This window comes from Paramormyrops kingsleyae, chromosome 19, assembly GCF_048594095.1.
Source record: "Paramormyrops kingsleyae isolate MSU_618 chromosome 19, PKINGS_0.4, whole genome shotgun sequence".
In the NCBI taxonomy this organism is placed as follows: Eukaryota; Metazoa; Chordata; class Actinopteri; order Osteoglossiformes; family Mormyridae; genus Paramormyrops; species Paramormyrops kingsleyae.
Window position 1 is genome coordinate 5,019,075 of NC_132815.1, and position 15,408 is coordinate 5,034,482.

The 15,408-nt window shown below is 43.2% G+C and overlaps 1 protein-coding gene across 14 annotated transcripts in view; it reads right to left on the reverse strand.

Moving 5' to 3' along the window:
• The window catches only part of ptprk (protein tyrosine phosphatase receptor type K), a 122,207-nt gene that overhangs the window by 27,318 nt on the left and 79,481 nt on the right, over positions 1–15,408 (reverse strand). For all 14 annotated transcript variants that reach the window (XM_023797137.2, XM_023797135.2, XM_023797134.2 and 11 more), the window contains exons 8-10: positions 6,069–6,371; positions 4,149–4,258; positions 780–981 (exon numbers count right to left, since the gene is read on the reverse strand). In XM_023797137.2, the coding sequence (XP_023652905.1) occupies positions 780–981; positions 4,149–4,258; positions 6,069–6,371 (615 nt within the window). The remainder of the gene's footprint in view (positions 1–779; positions 982–4,148; positions 4,259–6,068; positions 6,372–15,408) is intronic.

A 15,408-nucleotide genomic window follows, 5' to 3' on the forward strand; every position in this document is an offset into this window, starting at 1 on the left:
CATTATCATCTAATTACGGCCATCGCTTCAACAGATTCCAAACCCATCCCGCTTAATCCACGCTCGTGTGGGACCCGGACTAGGGCACAGAACCGGTCCGCAGGTGCGTCACGGCAAGCGGCAGACATGCAAAATATCGACAAGAAAATCCTGAATCGTCTATAATTATCTAAACCCTATTAAATTCATGTTTCACCTACAAGGCATTTTCTACATTTAAATAGTCCATTTTGTTTAATATAATGGTACATTCAGTGTTCAATCCAGTTGTGGCAAAACAAACACAGCTAAGTCAGTGGTCAAATCAGCCAGTTAAGGTGAAAATTAACTCCTTTCCATACAGTGTAAGGCAGTGGTGGCCAATCTTACCCGCAAAGGGCCGGTGTTTATGCAGGTGTTTGGGGTGACCTGAAGGTCAGCTGTTCAAACCCAGGTGTGAGGACTCCTCAGCCAATCAGTCCTCTAATTAGTAATCTAATTGCAGCGAAACCCCACATACACACCGGTCCTTTGTGGATAAGATTGGCCACCCCTGGTGTAGAGGCTCACAATATTCACTGAGAGTCTACAATGGGTCCCCAAGACACAAAGACCTATACTCATGTCCTTGTGGGGACCGTCCATTCATTTCTATGGCCAAAACTCTAATCCCAACAATGACACCCTTAACCCCTGCCCAGCCCTAACATTAACTATAAGTAACCAAACAAAAAGGACATTCGGCATTTTTATTTTTTTTCATTGCAGTCATGGATTTTGATGAAGTTGGGTTTCGGTACCAGAGATGTTGGTGGTGACGTTGAGGGTGGTGGGAGGCCCGAAGCCTTTCACGGTACTGGCCCGAATGACAAACTGGTAGGTGGTGCCTGGGTGCAGCTGGGAGAAGACGTGGTGAGAACTGTTCCAGGGCAGGGACACGATCAGCGGGGGTCGGAGCAGCGGCACGGAGGGGTCGAAGGAGCGCACGCTGCTGTAGCTGATCTGCGAGAGAGAGGGGGGGGGCGCGGAGAGAGACACCTCAGAAAGGTGGGTTCAGGGATATAACTGGCTGTATTTATGGGTTTCTCTCAATATTAAGGCTTTACTGTACTTGTGGTCTCCTGTACCCATTTTGCCGAAGACCAGTTCCAGTACTCAAGAACAGAAGCAGAAAGGATGGTAAAAATCCCCGGATGTTATTTTTATCCCATCCCAAAAATCAAGGATGCATTGGTTGCCTCCTCGCAGCCTGATCCCATGATTCATTGTGCCCCAAGTTTGTTCTGGGGAGGCAAGATGCTAAGACCACAAGTACGATCTTTGCGTTCTGGGTTTTGAGAAGGCACTTGTGGATGAGTGAGGAGCGAGCGATTTCGGACACCTCGAAGAAAGAGCTGACATCTACATCACTGAACCATTTGATTCAAATTAATTTGCTTTATACATTCTTCGTTATATAAAGAACGTTAGGTTAAGGTCAAGGTAAATTTGATTTATATATTACCTTATAGAGTAGGGAAGAAAAACACAAATAAACAAAATTTTACAGACCAAATAAACGGAAAATAAACAAATTACCCAGAGCCATTAAAGGGACCAAAAGCCAAGGTTAAAGCAGCACATGAAGATTACGAGAAACAAATGAAGGCTGCAGACGCTGCCCAGACCGCTGACTGACTGATTAGTTCTGGGGAGCTTTTTCCAAACTGATGGGCAGAGAGGTTTCACTTTCACAATGCTGAACGCGGCCAGCGCTGGCGGCCAGACTGACCATAACGAAAGCTTTTAAGCTGGGCCTTTTCTCCAGGTGGGACCCCACAAGACAAGCAAGCGTCAGGTTACAAGGCGCCAGCAGGGGTCACTCTCACGAGGTTATGACCGTAACATTTAAAATCAGTCTGAAGACAGGCTCAAATTATACAAGAGGTGCAGGGATAGGGAAAAGAAGACAACTAAACAAATAAAATAGGCAGAAAATATACACCTTATCATACAAATTGATTGTTGATTGATTAACTATGGGTTACATTCAATAAAGCTGAAACATTTTTTTTTTAAAATCATTAAATCCAGTTTTGCATTTTATTTGATTTTAAAACCGCTATGGGGATGAGATGCTACCTATTTGGGGAAAATAGTAAAAAAATATATATATAAATAAATAAACAAACAAACAAACCAGAACAACAAATGACATTTAAATACACCTTGATGATGAACAAGATGCTGTCATCTGCACACACACACACATCCAGGCGCACACACACACACACACACACACACACACACACACACACACACACACGCACACCTTCACTGTAACATTTTTTGCTTGAGAATGACCTGCATGGTGTTGAACTGATGCTATCGGCTTCCCCCATATCACTGGCCCCAGATACAGGTGCAGACTTTCACACGGCAAGAATGTTCACAAGACGTATGACAGACCACAAGCATTTGCCAAACTTAAATAAAAAAATTAAAAAAAACAGGTGTAATCTGATACGAGCAATTCAACCACAGTCACAAGGCAACAACAGACACCACTGCCAGCTAGAGCCAATGCAGGACATCTAACAAATACTGTAGCGAGTTTTAATGTGGCTTTAACCCAACTCTGCGCCACATGCGCATTTCCGCAAATGATGACTGTGGGTTTGCACGTGATGCTAGCGTGCGAAGAGCTTAACATGTATACAGCTAAACACACAGTAAACAGCATTTGTCACATAGTGGCTGATGGAACGGAACACACTCTCAACAGGAAGCCAGTCCCAGGGGAAGCCACGCTGTTACGATACACCCCAGAGCAAGACAGTCAAATGAATGAAGTAAAATACGGCGAGTCACACATATACAGACGCATGCAGCTTCAACCAGAGGACGTTTCATCTGAACAATGACCTCACTGCTTCACTAATTTTATCACCAAAATTTTTAAATGCCACAGTATATCCAAAATTCTGCAGTATAGCGTATTACCTATATTTTATATAATAATAATAATTATTATTATTTATACAACATAATATCAACAGAAGCCAATTAGTTTATTAGTGCGATACATCAATAATGAAGGCATGGCAGTTTAATGCCATGTCAGCATCCATAGCTGTATCATGGAAAGAATGAGGTTCAGTCCATAACTATTCATACGCAGGTAGGAAACGGATCAAGTCTGATATTAAGTAAACATACATAAATCGATAAAAATGGAAAAAATTATAAATTAAAAATCTTACTCTCATAGATGTGTAGTTATTTCATATCTGAATAATTACTGATGAAAATATTGCATTGTTTCTATTATATTTTGTGTTTGTACTGTTGTGTTTGTTATTTCTTCATATGTCTTTATTCCTTGTCCTCAAAAGGTTCTTTTGTGGCAGTCAGTGTAAATAAGAAATTGTTCTTAGTGACTTGCCTGAAAAAACAAAGGTTAAATAGTTAAAAAAAAATGTTAATATTGACTTGTTAGGGCTGCAGTGTTCAAAAACAAAGATCTATTTGGGTTACAGTGGGTTACCTTTCTAAAATTACTGGTGATAGTACTTTAACACTTATACAGGCACACTGCAACAACGTATCAACCAAAAATGCAGCGATTACACACGATCGGGTACAGAATGACAGCCAGGCAGCAGACGTATCGTTTTCAGGTGGCGTTTAGCTAATGCGGCCCTGTAACTACATTAAATAGCTCAAAGTGCTGTGTAACTGTTATATAATAAGTAACGAGATACAGTAAGTGGTCATTAGGGCCCCTGAAAAACATTCGGCGTGTGACACATTTCAGGAAATCCAAGCTGACGAAAACCACAACTAAATAAAGTCAAGCCGGGCATTAATATTTTGAGGTGTACATTGAAATGTCAAGTCTAATGGCATCATCTCGGATTCTGGCATCCTGTGTATGTTTTTATTAGCAATTAACAAGAAATAATTGAGACTGGGATTGTTTTAAGTCACGAAGCAAAGAAATAGTTTTTGTCACACACAATAAAAAAAAAAAACATATAAATAAAGATTTTATTCCCACCCGGGGTTATTTCAGTTAGAATACACAGATTTCCAGTGGGACTTGAGATTTATAAAACCCGCTAAACATGGCAGAGACACACAGAGACCCCCCCACACAAACACACTTCCGTGACCCGCTCCTTCATTACCTCATACTGAGTGATAATCCCATTGGGCTCCAGTGGTTCCTTCCAGTAGAGCAGGATCCTGTCTTCAAACGGCTTGGCTCTCATGGACTTGCTGGGAACCGGGCCAGGTACTGCATTAGGACAGACAAGGGGAATCATGAAACCTTTGGGAACAGCAAACGGTAATAAATACAGATCTCACAAACTGCGGCCCGCACCCCCCCTCTCCCTCACCGTTTACAGTTACAATACACGTTGTGCCAAGATTCAAATAATAACCTTACACATAAGCTGCCAAACTTGCATACAACACTTAAACCACTATATACAAAGTCGTTAATTACAGGTTAAGTGCTTTTAGGGTACAAGTGACATTTAAACCTGGCTGAGACACGTTAGAACGTCAAAGGTATGGCAAAACGCTCCCAATCACTCAGCAACGAGGGAAATAGACAAACGATGCAGGCAGTGAAGCAGGAGCCCCAGCTTTCTGGGGCAGCACCGTCTGACGGGTCAGTACTGATGTGGCACCTGCTGTCTGGGGACTTTCCTGTCTCTGAGGAGGAAGCACCCAGGAGCCAACTGGGCGCCACTCCAACAGAAACCACCGGCATCTAAAGTCCTTCACTTCAGCAAACAGTGCACTGTAGCGTGACCAGGTCATGTGACCCTCCATGCATCCGTCTTGTCTGAAGTGGATGCAGGCAATCAGTCATCTCCAGATCGCTGCGGGTTTCTCTTCGGAAGAGTGTCTCAAACTGTCCCATGGCCCTGAAAACCCGATTCATATTTAATTGATTTCTTTTGACACCTCAACTAGATTTGATGTCAATGAACCCAAGGCAAAGGAATACAAAGGCCTAAAATGTGTGTGCAAAGTGACACAGTGATGCTAAACAAAAGGTAAAAATGCTCCCAGAGAGGAAATAAAAGCCACTGAATTTACCAAACAACTCCGAACAAGGCAGCAATCAAAACAGAGCAGTAATCCAAAAGCGAACGTATGTAGAACAAACGGTTCAATGCAATTGTCTGAAATGACCTGCTCTCTACACCACAGGGTTCAGCTTCTTTTTATCTAATGCACTTGTGGACAGAGTGCTACGGCTTTACAAAAACAAACCAAAAAAAAAACGAAACACACCCTGCCGACGGTGCAGCAACAAGCCTGACACGCAAGACAAAGGTTTCCCGCAAAGAAACGCATTCAAATAAAATCTGTGGCATTTGATCTATTAGAGTTCAGTTGTTCATTATGCTACTTTAGTGCTTTCAGGGTAAATAACAAAGAATTAAACACAGGGGGCGCTAATGAGGCACAGCTCCCCTCTGTGCTAACACAGGCTGGATAGATTCACTTCAGCTTTAACATTTTTTGCAGCATTGCACGGCATGCTGGGCACTTTCTCTTTGTTCAGTTTCCTCTGTCTTACCAAACGATTTTGCCCATGTAAACTTTATTCTCATTTTCAAAGTATGACTGACTGCTTTCAAAAGTGTTTGTAAGCACGTGCTATATTTGCACCGTTACTGCCATTAGTACTGAGTAATTATCGCTCTGATATTTATTACTCGCTTATTGATACACTTACGTGCAACTCTGCAGCTTCCAGCATTGCAAATTCTAAACAGTCCAACACTGTTTTCGTTCGCAGTGTGTGTATGTTGTCATTCCATGAGTTTGTTTGTTTGTTTATTACACTTGTCCAGTCTATGTCTGCACTTTATGTATATATGTGGCATTGTAGTCCTGGGGAATGCGACTTCCTGCCACTGTATGCTGTGTGACTGTAAATGGTTGGCGTGACAAGCTGCGTTTTACATATGAATTGAAAGATGTATCTTCATATGCAAACAAATAATTTTGCATAAACAGAAAACATAAAATTGTGGAACAGGCATCGATGCCACAGATCCTTGCTGAGATACTTGAGTACTGACCGTCCTCATCCGTCTGGATGATGGTCTCGTCGCTCTCCTTGCGTCCCTCCGGGTTGGTCAGGATCATCTTCAGGCTGACGTTGGTGTTGGGGGGCAGGTTCCCCACCACGTGCCGAGGTGCCTTGGGGTCCATGTCCAGGCAGTCGGCCTTCGTCTCGTCGTTGGCGCCGTGGTAGTGGTAGCAGATCGTGACGTTGAAGGTGTGACATCGGGTGATGTTGTAGCCAAGTGACTCCCAGTCCACAGCAATGAAACGGGCCTGGGTCTCTGCGATCTTCAGGCTTTTCGGGGTCCGCATTGGTTCTGGTTAAGGGAACCAAGGGGGCAGGGTTACTCCCACAATCATTGCACAGATTAAAATTAGATCACACACACAGACAAATTAGGTATCTATTTTTATGGGGACTCTCCATTCATTTCTATGGGCATAACCCTAACCCCAACTATGACAACCTTAACCTCTACCCTGCCCTAACCATAACCATAACTAACCAAACAAAATACAAGACTTTTACCATTTTTAGTTGACTACAATCACAGATTTTGGTGCCACATTACAATAAGACTACTCATATAATGAGTTTATGAATGGTTTATAATCTGGTTATTAATTAGGCTGTAACACTTTGTAAATTATTAATAGACAATTTTAAACAAGTTATAACACAGATTTCTTATTAATGAGTTACTACCATTTACATGTGGCAAAGGGAGTCTTATTGTACCCAGATTTTTATTAAAGCGAGTTTCCCCTTGTGGGGACTGAAACAATTATGTTCCCACAAGGTCAAAATAGCAGCTTTTTGTTACACAAACATTTCCTACTCACAATGTAATATATACATATGACCCCAGACACACACACACACTCACATTATATGAACTGTCCCAAAGACCAATAAGCGTAGCCTCGTTTTTTAATGCCTACTACAGTAAATACCCACAATCTGACTAATGAGCCATTAACAAGATTCAGTGTCACAGTTAGGAAAAGGGAGCAGCGAATGAGTGATGCAAGAGCAGCAAGCAGATGCAGGTGAAAGACCTGCGAGGCCGGCAACGACGACACCCAGGGGAATCTAAAGAGCCACTAAATTAGACGATGCATCACCCTGGGAGAAAGTCAATATAACCCCAACAAGCAATCCATCACAGCATAACATCATGCAGGGTATTAATTACTTTAATAGTCCAATTTACCGGCTCAATATAGGCAATGATGCAAAAACCACCCTTTAGTCACAAGAAAGGCCATTTTTTGTTACAGCTACAATGGTGGTCAAGGGATCTAGCTTGAAATGTTACTCGTGTGGTCTTCGATAAAACGAGACCCCCGAGAAGTCCTCTTTCGTCTAATTAATATAAAACATTGAAAACATTGCATTTTAAAGTTAAGCAACACAGGATGAGCAGTGAGATAGCTAAGAAGCTAGGCTAGTATGGAGCGGCAGCTAGGCTAGTACGGGGAGGCGGCTAGGCTAGTACGGGGTGGCGGCTAGGCTAGTACGGGGTGGCGGCTAGGCTAGTACGGGGCGGCGGCTAGGCTAGTACGGGGCGGCGGCTAGGCTAGTACGGGGCGGCGGCTAGGCTAGTACGGGGCGACAGCTAGGCTAGTACGGCCAGCTAGGCTAGTAAGGGGAGAACTAGTTCAGTTTATTCACAGGGTTATCACTGAGCAAGCAGTTGTAAAAAATTCAAAATTTGTTCTCTGGCAAATGTTCTTCCAGGGTAAACATCCTTTTATAAAGGAGTAAAAGTTGAGCAAATCAGTCCACGACCACGGATCTAAAATCTGTCCGTTAAAAATCCACACTTGGACTCCCCAGTGAAAGAAGTAATTCAAACACTCATGTCGAAATTTGCCCGTTTTGCAGAAAATTGAAAACTTTCTTGCTACACAGGGCGGACTGTGTCTCAGGTAAGTGAAAACTGCCAAACAGGGCTGACCCTGCTGAGGGACCTTCTGGCAGAAAGCCAAGAGGCCACCAGTCCTAAATGGTTCGCAGCTAATTACCGTACTTTTCTCTGTGCCTATCATCTGAACACTGGCAGCAAGATTTCCCTTCCAAAAAGAAAGTGGTGACAAGACAAACTTTTTATGATTTGTGAGACCTGGACCATCAGACAGACAGCAACACAAATTGACACAACAAGTTACGAATATGGTTCCCAGGGCTCCAAAACAACTCTCTACACATCTATCCCCCTCCCCTCAAGTTTTTCAACATTCAAACATCCTGAAAAATTTTTAAATGACAGGGGAAAAAAAAAAAAAAAAAAAAAAAAAACAAGAACCCAAAACGAAATATACATGTGACGATTTCGATTGTATCTCACGTTGTAACTACACACGGAACCTCCTTGCTTGGAACATAAATAATGGATGTTTAAGCATCTCGAAAAATCGGTTTTTGGATTCTAACACCAAGTACGTAACATTTATTTGTGCGTTTCTCAGCAATTGCAATTCCCCGGTTTTCTCTTTTACGTAAAACATATTTGTTCCTGCATTTTTAGTTGCAAAAGGGCCCCCAGTCTATTCCTGGAAATACCTCGGACTGACCTCTTCAGTTCATCCTGCCTCTCTGCTCATTACCAACTATTTTCTCTTGGTCGTGTAGCAGATGGCTGAGCCTTCCTGCTAACGGCTAATACTGAACTGACAACGGAATAAACAAGTGATTTTATCACTCCGCACAGACTAAACTTGTTTTGTCATCCCAACTAAAACAATAACGATTAACTTAAGTGACAGCAACAGAATCAATACGACTGATTGCGTGGGTGGTTCCTTTATGCTGTTGCAAAGCTAAAAATCTTTGATCAGAAATGCAAAAAGGGGTGCCCTCATTCTCAGGATCATTGTCAAGCACGCACACGCTCAGCGACATCATGGATCGATGGCGTTTGTGCGTCATGCTGTTTTTCGTGGTTATTTTTACCCTATTAAAGCTAGCATTTTTTTTTAGCTTTGCGGTATATAGAATCTGTTTATGACAGGTCAAATCTGATAACAGGCCAGTTGCAGCAGCGGAGGTTCCCTTCTACACATGAGCTTCCACCACCCAGAAAACCTTCGCACGATATTGCAGGCCAGAAATGATTACTTTAGATGCTAAATTACGAATTATCCCTCCATAACACATTCCCTGGTGACTTCAATCACCCACACTTTGATGAGCTTGGCTGAGGAGAACCTATTCTTTATCACCTAATTAAACTTAAACCTCGGTAAAAAGACTGGGTACTTGTTGACATGGACCAGAGATTGACTGCCATGCTTGCACTATGGTTATTAAAAAACTTCACCTACGACCCGGCTATACAGACACTGGACGCTGCCCAATCTCACGCTGGCCAGACTTCAGATTACACGCATGAGAATAGACAGTGATTCAGATTTATTGTTCAGCTGTTTTATTTTTTTAAGCGCTTGTGGTCTATTGCATTGGTGAAGCCACTCCGCCCCTAGAACAGCTACAGATTATCTGTGCTACAAGGAGGGGCAGTCAGACACTAGCATTTAATAAAACACCCAGGCCCCGCCCTCCCCCCATTTCACAGCCTATGACAATGACCACCACAGCCTTTTCAGGCTGCCAACTTGAACTCATTCCGCAATAACCTCAAATGAAAAATGAGATACAAGAGCAGCAAAGAGTCACCACCTACAGGTGTATTTTACTTATAACAAGTCATTATCTGGCAGTCAATCGCAGGGGAATACATAAAGCATTTCTCCAAGCCTGCGACAGCATGCTATTTCTGCAGATTTACACACGTATTAAATCTCCCCAAGTCGGGGCTGGTGGGGTGTGCAGGGGTCAGGAGCATTTAAAATAAAACAGAGGCCGAAATGGAGACATTTTAAGGTAATCGTGCCGTTTGAAAGCTTAGCCAAGGACAGTGTCGTCTCAAAGATAATTTGGACTGGAGGCACGGCGCCGCAGCGGCAGGGTGACGGATCCGTCGTAAGCCGAGTCGTTTCTAGGAAAGGATTCGCGAGATGGGAGCCGGTTTGTGACGTGCGCGTCGCGCTCGGCGATAGTCTGACGCCGGCCCACCGTCAATATCCGCCACCACCCTCCCCACCCCCAGACCTCGGGCCCCCGCACGGGAAAACATTCAATAATGACCAAAAGATTCAGTCTCATCCTCAAAGGAGTGTCAGCGCTGGCAGGAGGGGAGAGAGAGGACCTGTCACGGCAAAGTCCTCAAGGTGTCATTCATCTGGTCATAAACTGCAGCCGAGCCTATTTGTATGCATTCGATTCGTATGATGGCCCATAAGTGGGGGGTAAGTTTAGGATGGGGGGGGGGGGTTGGGGGTGGAATAAAACTTCCAGGTTAGAATTAGATAGATCACTGACATTCTCCATCAATTTAAATGTCAGCCAGGCAATAACACAGAAGAAATGAATTGCTTCTGACTCCCAATGTCCCATCAACTTTCAGCCCATCCAGAGAGACAAAGACCAATAATATTTGCACAATAGACAATTACCCATCTATCTCCTATCAACACTGTTTATCCTATTGCCTTGGTCAATGATTAACAGCTTGTGTACCCTTCAGCGCTGATCAATAGCTGTGAAGTCCGGCATTAACTTTACAGATTAGACCTTCCTCCATAATAAATTCTATTGATTTCAAGAGCTTAAATCCTAAAAATGCAAAGCATTTCCCCGAGCTAAAATTAAAAAGGAGATATATGAATCCTGAATGTCAGAGCGATTAGGTGCTGCGACCTCCCGTTAACTTGACTTTCCAGATGAATAAAACCACTGGCGAAGAACAAAGGATCAGCGGGTTAAACAAAAGCCTCTGCACTTTAAGGTTACCGCACACATTCCGGCTCTCTCACAATCACCAGTTTCCCCAAACGAGACAAGCTGATCGCGACTCACTGACGGTCAACCAGGGTAACCCTAAAGACTGAGTTAAGCTGGTGGGGAGGCGTGAAGCTCTAACAGGGATGCAAGCACTGCTAATTCAACCATTGTGTTTTTTTTAATCAACTGCAGTGTCACGGTGCTTTATGGCATTGATCAATAAAACAACCAATCATAACAAGGATTGCTAAAATGCCAGAGTGGGGGGCTAACCCATTTCAATTAGCCAATATTAGATGCATAATTAAATTACCCTTAGGACATGCATATAGGCTCTTCCTGCTAGTTGACTGTTAGAGGTTTGATCTGAAGAAGCAGGCGTTTGACTATGTTAATATCTGAACAGGAATACATTTAAGATGACATCCAGTGAAAACAGGTCATACCGCAGTGAGTCACTGCCATGTTCCACAGCAATATCAAGCCATCAAAGCATTTCATGAGAGGAAAATCGGAATAAAGCTCACGGTATTAAACTTGCACGCAATTCTTTTCCTCAGCAGTTTATTCATTTATTTTTTTACAACTGGGATGGACAATATTACCCACGATTCTTGAACAACACTGCAAAACCCAGATATATATTCAGGGTTCGGTGGAATCTTTATTTATATTCTTTGATTAAAGACACTAGCTTTACATGGGGGGGGGGGGGGGCAATCAATGTTTCCCTGACAGTAAAATAAGAAGCTACAGGTGTCGTCCTAAGGGAAGCCAGCTTTCCTTCTGAGGATGGAAGGCAAAGATTAGATCTTTAATTGTAAGAGGACTCTTCTATTTGCATGGGGAGAGCTTAGCTGTAGCTTACAGAAGTTCATGATGTCACTCAGGAGCAGGGACGCCGTGTGCTACACCAGGGCACTCGGAGTCTGCTGCTTTCACGTTACAAAAAAAAATCGGCTGTGAAACCTCGTGGTGCAGAACGACACAGGCCTTTATCTCAGGGTACGGCAAAAAAGCACAAGCAAGAGACTGCCTCAGCTTCCCGACGCCCCCCCCCCTCCCCTCCCCTCCCCCCAATACATCTGTCATTCTTTTTATCACAGCAGAAGGCGGGGATAAATTAAAACAGGCCAGAAATGTAATTGGGGATTAAACAGGCGAAAGTTGATGTGTTCAAATCAAACTGAATTTTTAGGTCAGGTGTGCATATCACAGCTCGCAACAACACACAGCGTGTGTGTGCATGTAATGGTTTTGTGTGACCACCCTAGACATACTTATCAGGTAATACCATACATCCAAGGGATGATGCACCAGAATCAAACACCAAAGAAAAACAAGGAATGCTGCGGCAATCACTGATAAAAGGAGAAAGTGCAGCGAAAAGCTTCTGGCATAATAAAACTGAAAAAAAAGAAAAAAAACATGACTAGGATGCAACCATCAAACCAACCATTTATACGGGATGTCATTGACTGAAAAGCACTTCAAACTCAATTTGACATTCTTGTCTTCCAAAGCCTTCTCTTACATCCACTCTGGGACAGACTGAGAAGGTGTAATCCCAACGAATAATCGCAAATTACCGACAGATGAAATCAGTCGCGTCATCTCTATTGTCCTAGAACATGAAAATGCAGAAGTTTTCCACCAAGGCTTTGCCATACACATACTGGGTTGAACAACCTCCAATCTAACACCACGGGGTAGGTAAACAACCAATGAAGAGAGGCCGTGACCCGGACAATCATCCTTAAATGCCAATGAATGCCACACGGACTCGGGTCCAATAAAAATAAAGAAAATGCAGCCTTTGAGAAAGTCAGAGGGCACTAGGGATATAAACCAAGGTATCCATAGGTTTTCCATTAAAATAAAGAGCTGATTAATACAAATAATATTTGCTTACCAGATTGCATATAAAGAACCAGAACATGGTATCTGATAAGATGAGCCTCAGGACGATGGCCCACAGTAAGAGGGTTATATATATATATATATATATATATATATATATATATATAAAAAAAACCCAAACAATCAAATTAACAGTAATCCACACTGGATTTGATATTTGTTACAGGGGAGGGGGGAAAAATCGAATGTAATAGAAGTTACTTATAGTCTCAGCTGGGCAGCCCAACAAGTAATGGAACACGATCTGTGAGAGACGAAGTTTAAGTACCAGATACCTCTGCACAGTCTAAATGTCTAGTTTAAATGTATTGGAATAGATCAGTGGAAAATGAATGGACTCAGCCCTAAATTAATGTTATTGGATTGGAGTTGTTTTCACACACCCTCCTACCCCCCCCCCCCTTCATGGACACCCGTCGCAGCATGGGCACGATTTCCAATCACTGGCGATCGCCCGGCGACTCCAGCGACAGTGTCAGGTCTCATTTGTTTTTCATCTTTCAAACAGATAGTGCCAGATTATTTTCTATTCTTTAAACCTATAAAATGATTTAAAGGCAACCACTGCTGCCTACTTTTAAATTAAGATCTAATAGTGGCTTTCAAATGGGGACTGTCTGCCCCTCGTGAAAGAGCAATGGAGAGGGTCACTCGGCAATAAATACTCCTGATGAAACAATCTATTACCACAGATTTCTCTCCTGAAACCAACAGTGAAGTCAGGCCTACACAATATAAGGCATCTCCCTTAATTGGTCAAGCTGGTTAGGTCAAAAGGTACATGTGCATTCAATTGTGGTGCCATTGAATTCCACCCCATTCCCTGCCATCTTGGAATCCAGGAACTTCCAGTTCTTACTGGGAGATATTTTCTCTTTTGTAGTACCGCCAACACAATGAGGAGCTAAATGAGATGAAATGGATGGCAAGCAGGACGATAAACTTGGTGGTGGGCAGACCTCTGAAATTGTCCGTTAATAACGTTGCTGTTTACTTCATTTACCTCTCCATTAGCCCAGACTTACACTGTGTTCCCCGCTCCCCGAGATCGACCCCATTGATGGCGGACCTTACTGGGATAAGGCAGGAACCGATTCAGTAGGCAGTCACCCACGCATCTCCCATAATTCAATTTCCCATTGAACCACAAAGAGAGGCACTCCAGGGGGAATAAAGCTTTACCTATGAAGTTTGCTTGAACCCCAGTGACATGGCAATGGCTGGACTGAATCCAATATCATTTATTTTTAATTGCCTTTACAGCAGTTTACGAAGCTCCCCAAGGAGCGATGAGGAGACACCGACATGTTGGAGACACCGAGGGGGGGGGGGGGGGGGGGTCACTAACATGCAGCGTGGAGCTACTCGGACATTACATCTGGCTAATGGTGTCTTCAGTACTTAACAGGGACAAATTCTGGAAACCCCAAGTACACGCCAGCATCACAGTGGAGGGGTGTGTGTGTGTGTGTGTGTGTGTGTGTGGGGGGGGCAAAATGACAAAGAAAGGAGTGTTTACAGGATCTCAGCTTCCATTTGTTTGTGTAAACATGTCTAAATGCAGACAGCCTCAAAATTACCCCGTCCCCTCAAGGCAGGGATCCAGAACAGAAGCCATTTGTTGGCTTTACCAATCACATCAAAAAGTGCAATTTTTATAGGTCAGTGAAGAGGAATCTAAATAAAACGTATGATACCTTAAAGGACTTGCATGACAAAAGAACGCTCGCTGCAAATAAACAAAAATCTCTCTCTTCAGTCCAGGCAGCCAGCTTCTGATGCCTGTGAAGATGCATGTTTGAATCTCCCCGAGGCAACTTCTCGATTCCTTAGGCTAAATATAATCCACAAGAGTTTCCTGCCTCCTCTTCAACCTGAAACAACTGTCACTGTGCAAGTTTAGTACAAAGACTGCTCAGAGATGTGGAGAAGCAGGAGGGGAAAACAGCACACACCTGTAAGGCAATTACAGATGCCAAATGCGCTTGGCTTAAGTGATGAAGTCATAATATACACAGCCCATCTGTTAACTAGTAAACAGACTAGCCCATCTGAACCTGTTCATACATAATTGGGAAGCTCTTTATTATAAGTTGGAAAAATCAGTGGAAGTGCATAACTCTCTACCGCATCCTACTAAAACTGAAGCAGTGCGGCTTCCCTGACAACCTGAAAACCCCCGTTAATTTGCTCCTTTCTTGCATTGCGGGCGCTGAAAGCCATGTATGAGTAACGGCGGCCGACCTTGGAGTCAGGAGGAAGAACGTAGCCGACAAGCTGACGAGCTCAGAGCAGGGAGCTGGCCCGGTTCATTACGTGAAACACACACCAGCATTACACACTTAACCAATGTATTGATTACACGAATTATCGATAGTATTTCACATTCTCTTACACAAATGCACGTCAGGTATACCTGTTGGCCAGGTAACATCAGAAGATGCCGGATTACATTAAACCTTGATTACAGCACCATTTCTTCTTCACTCTTTTTTTTTCTCAGCGATAGGTTCCTGAAGAGCAAGCAGGAATAACCATACCTGTAAATAGTATTAGATCATTGAAAGTGGTTTGAAACGTTGGGTAAA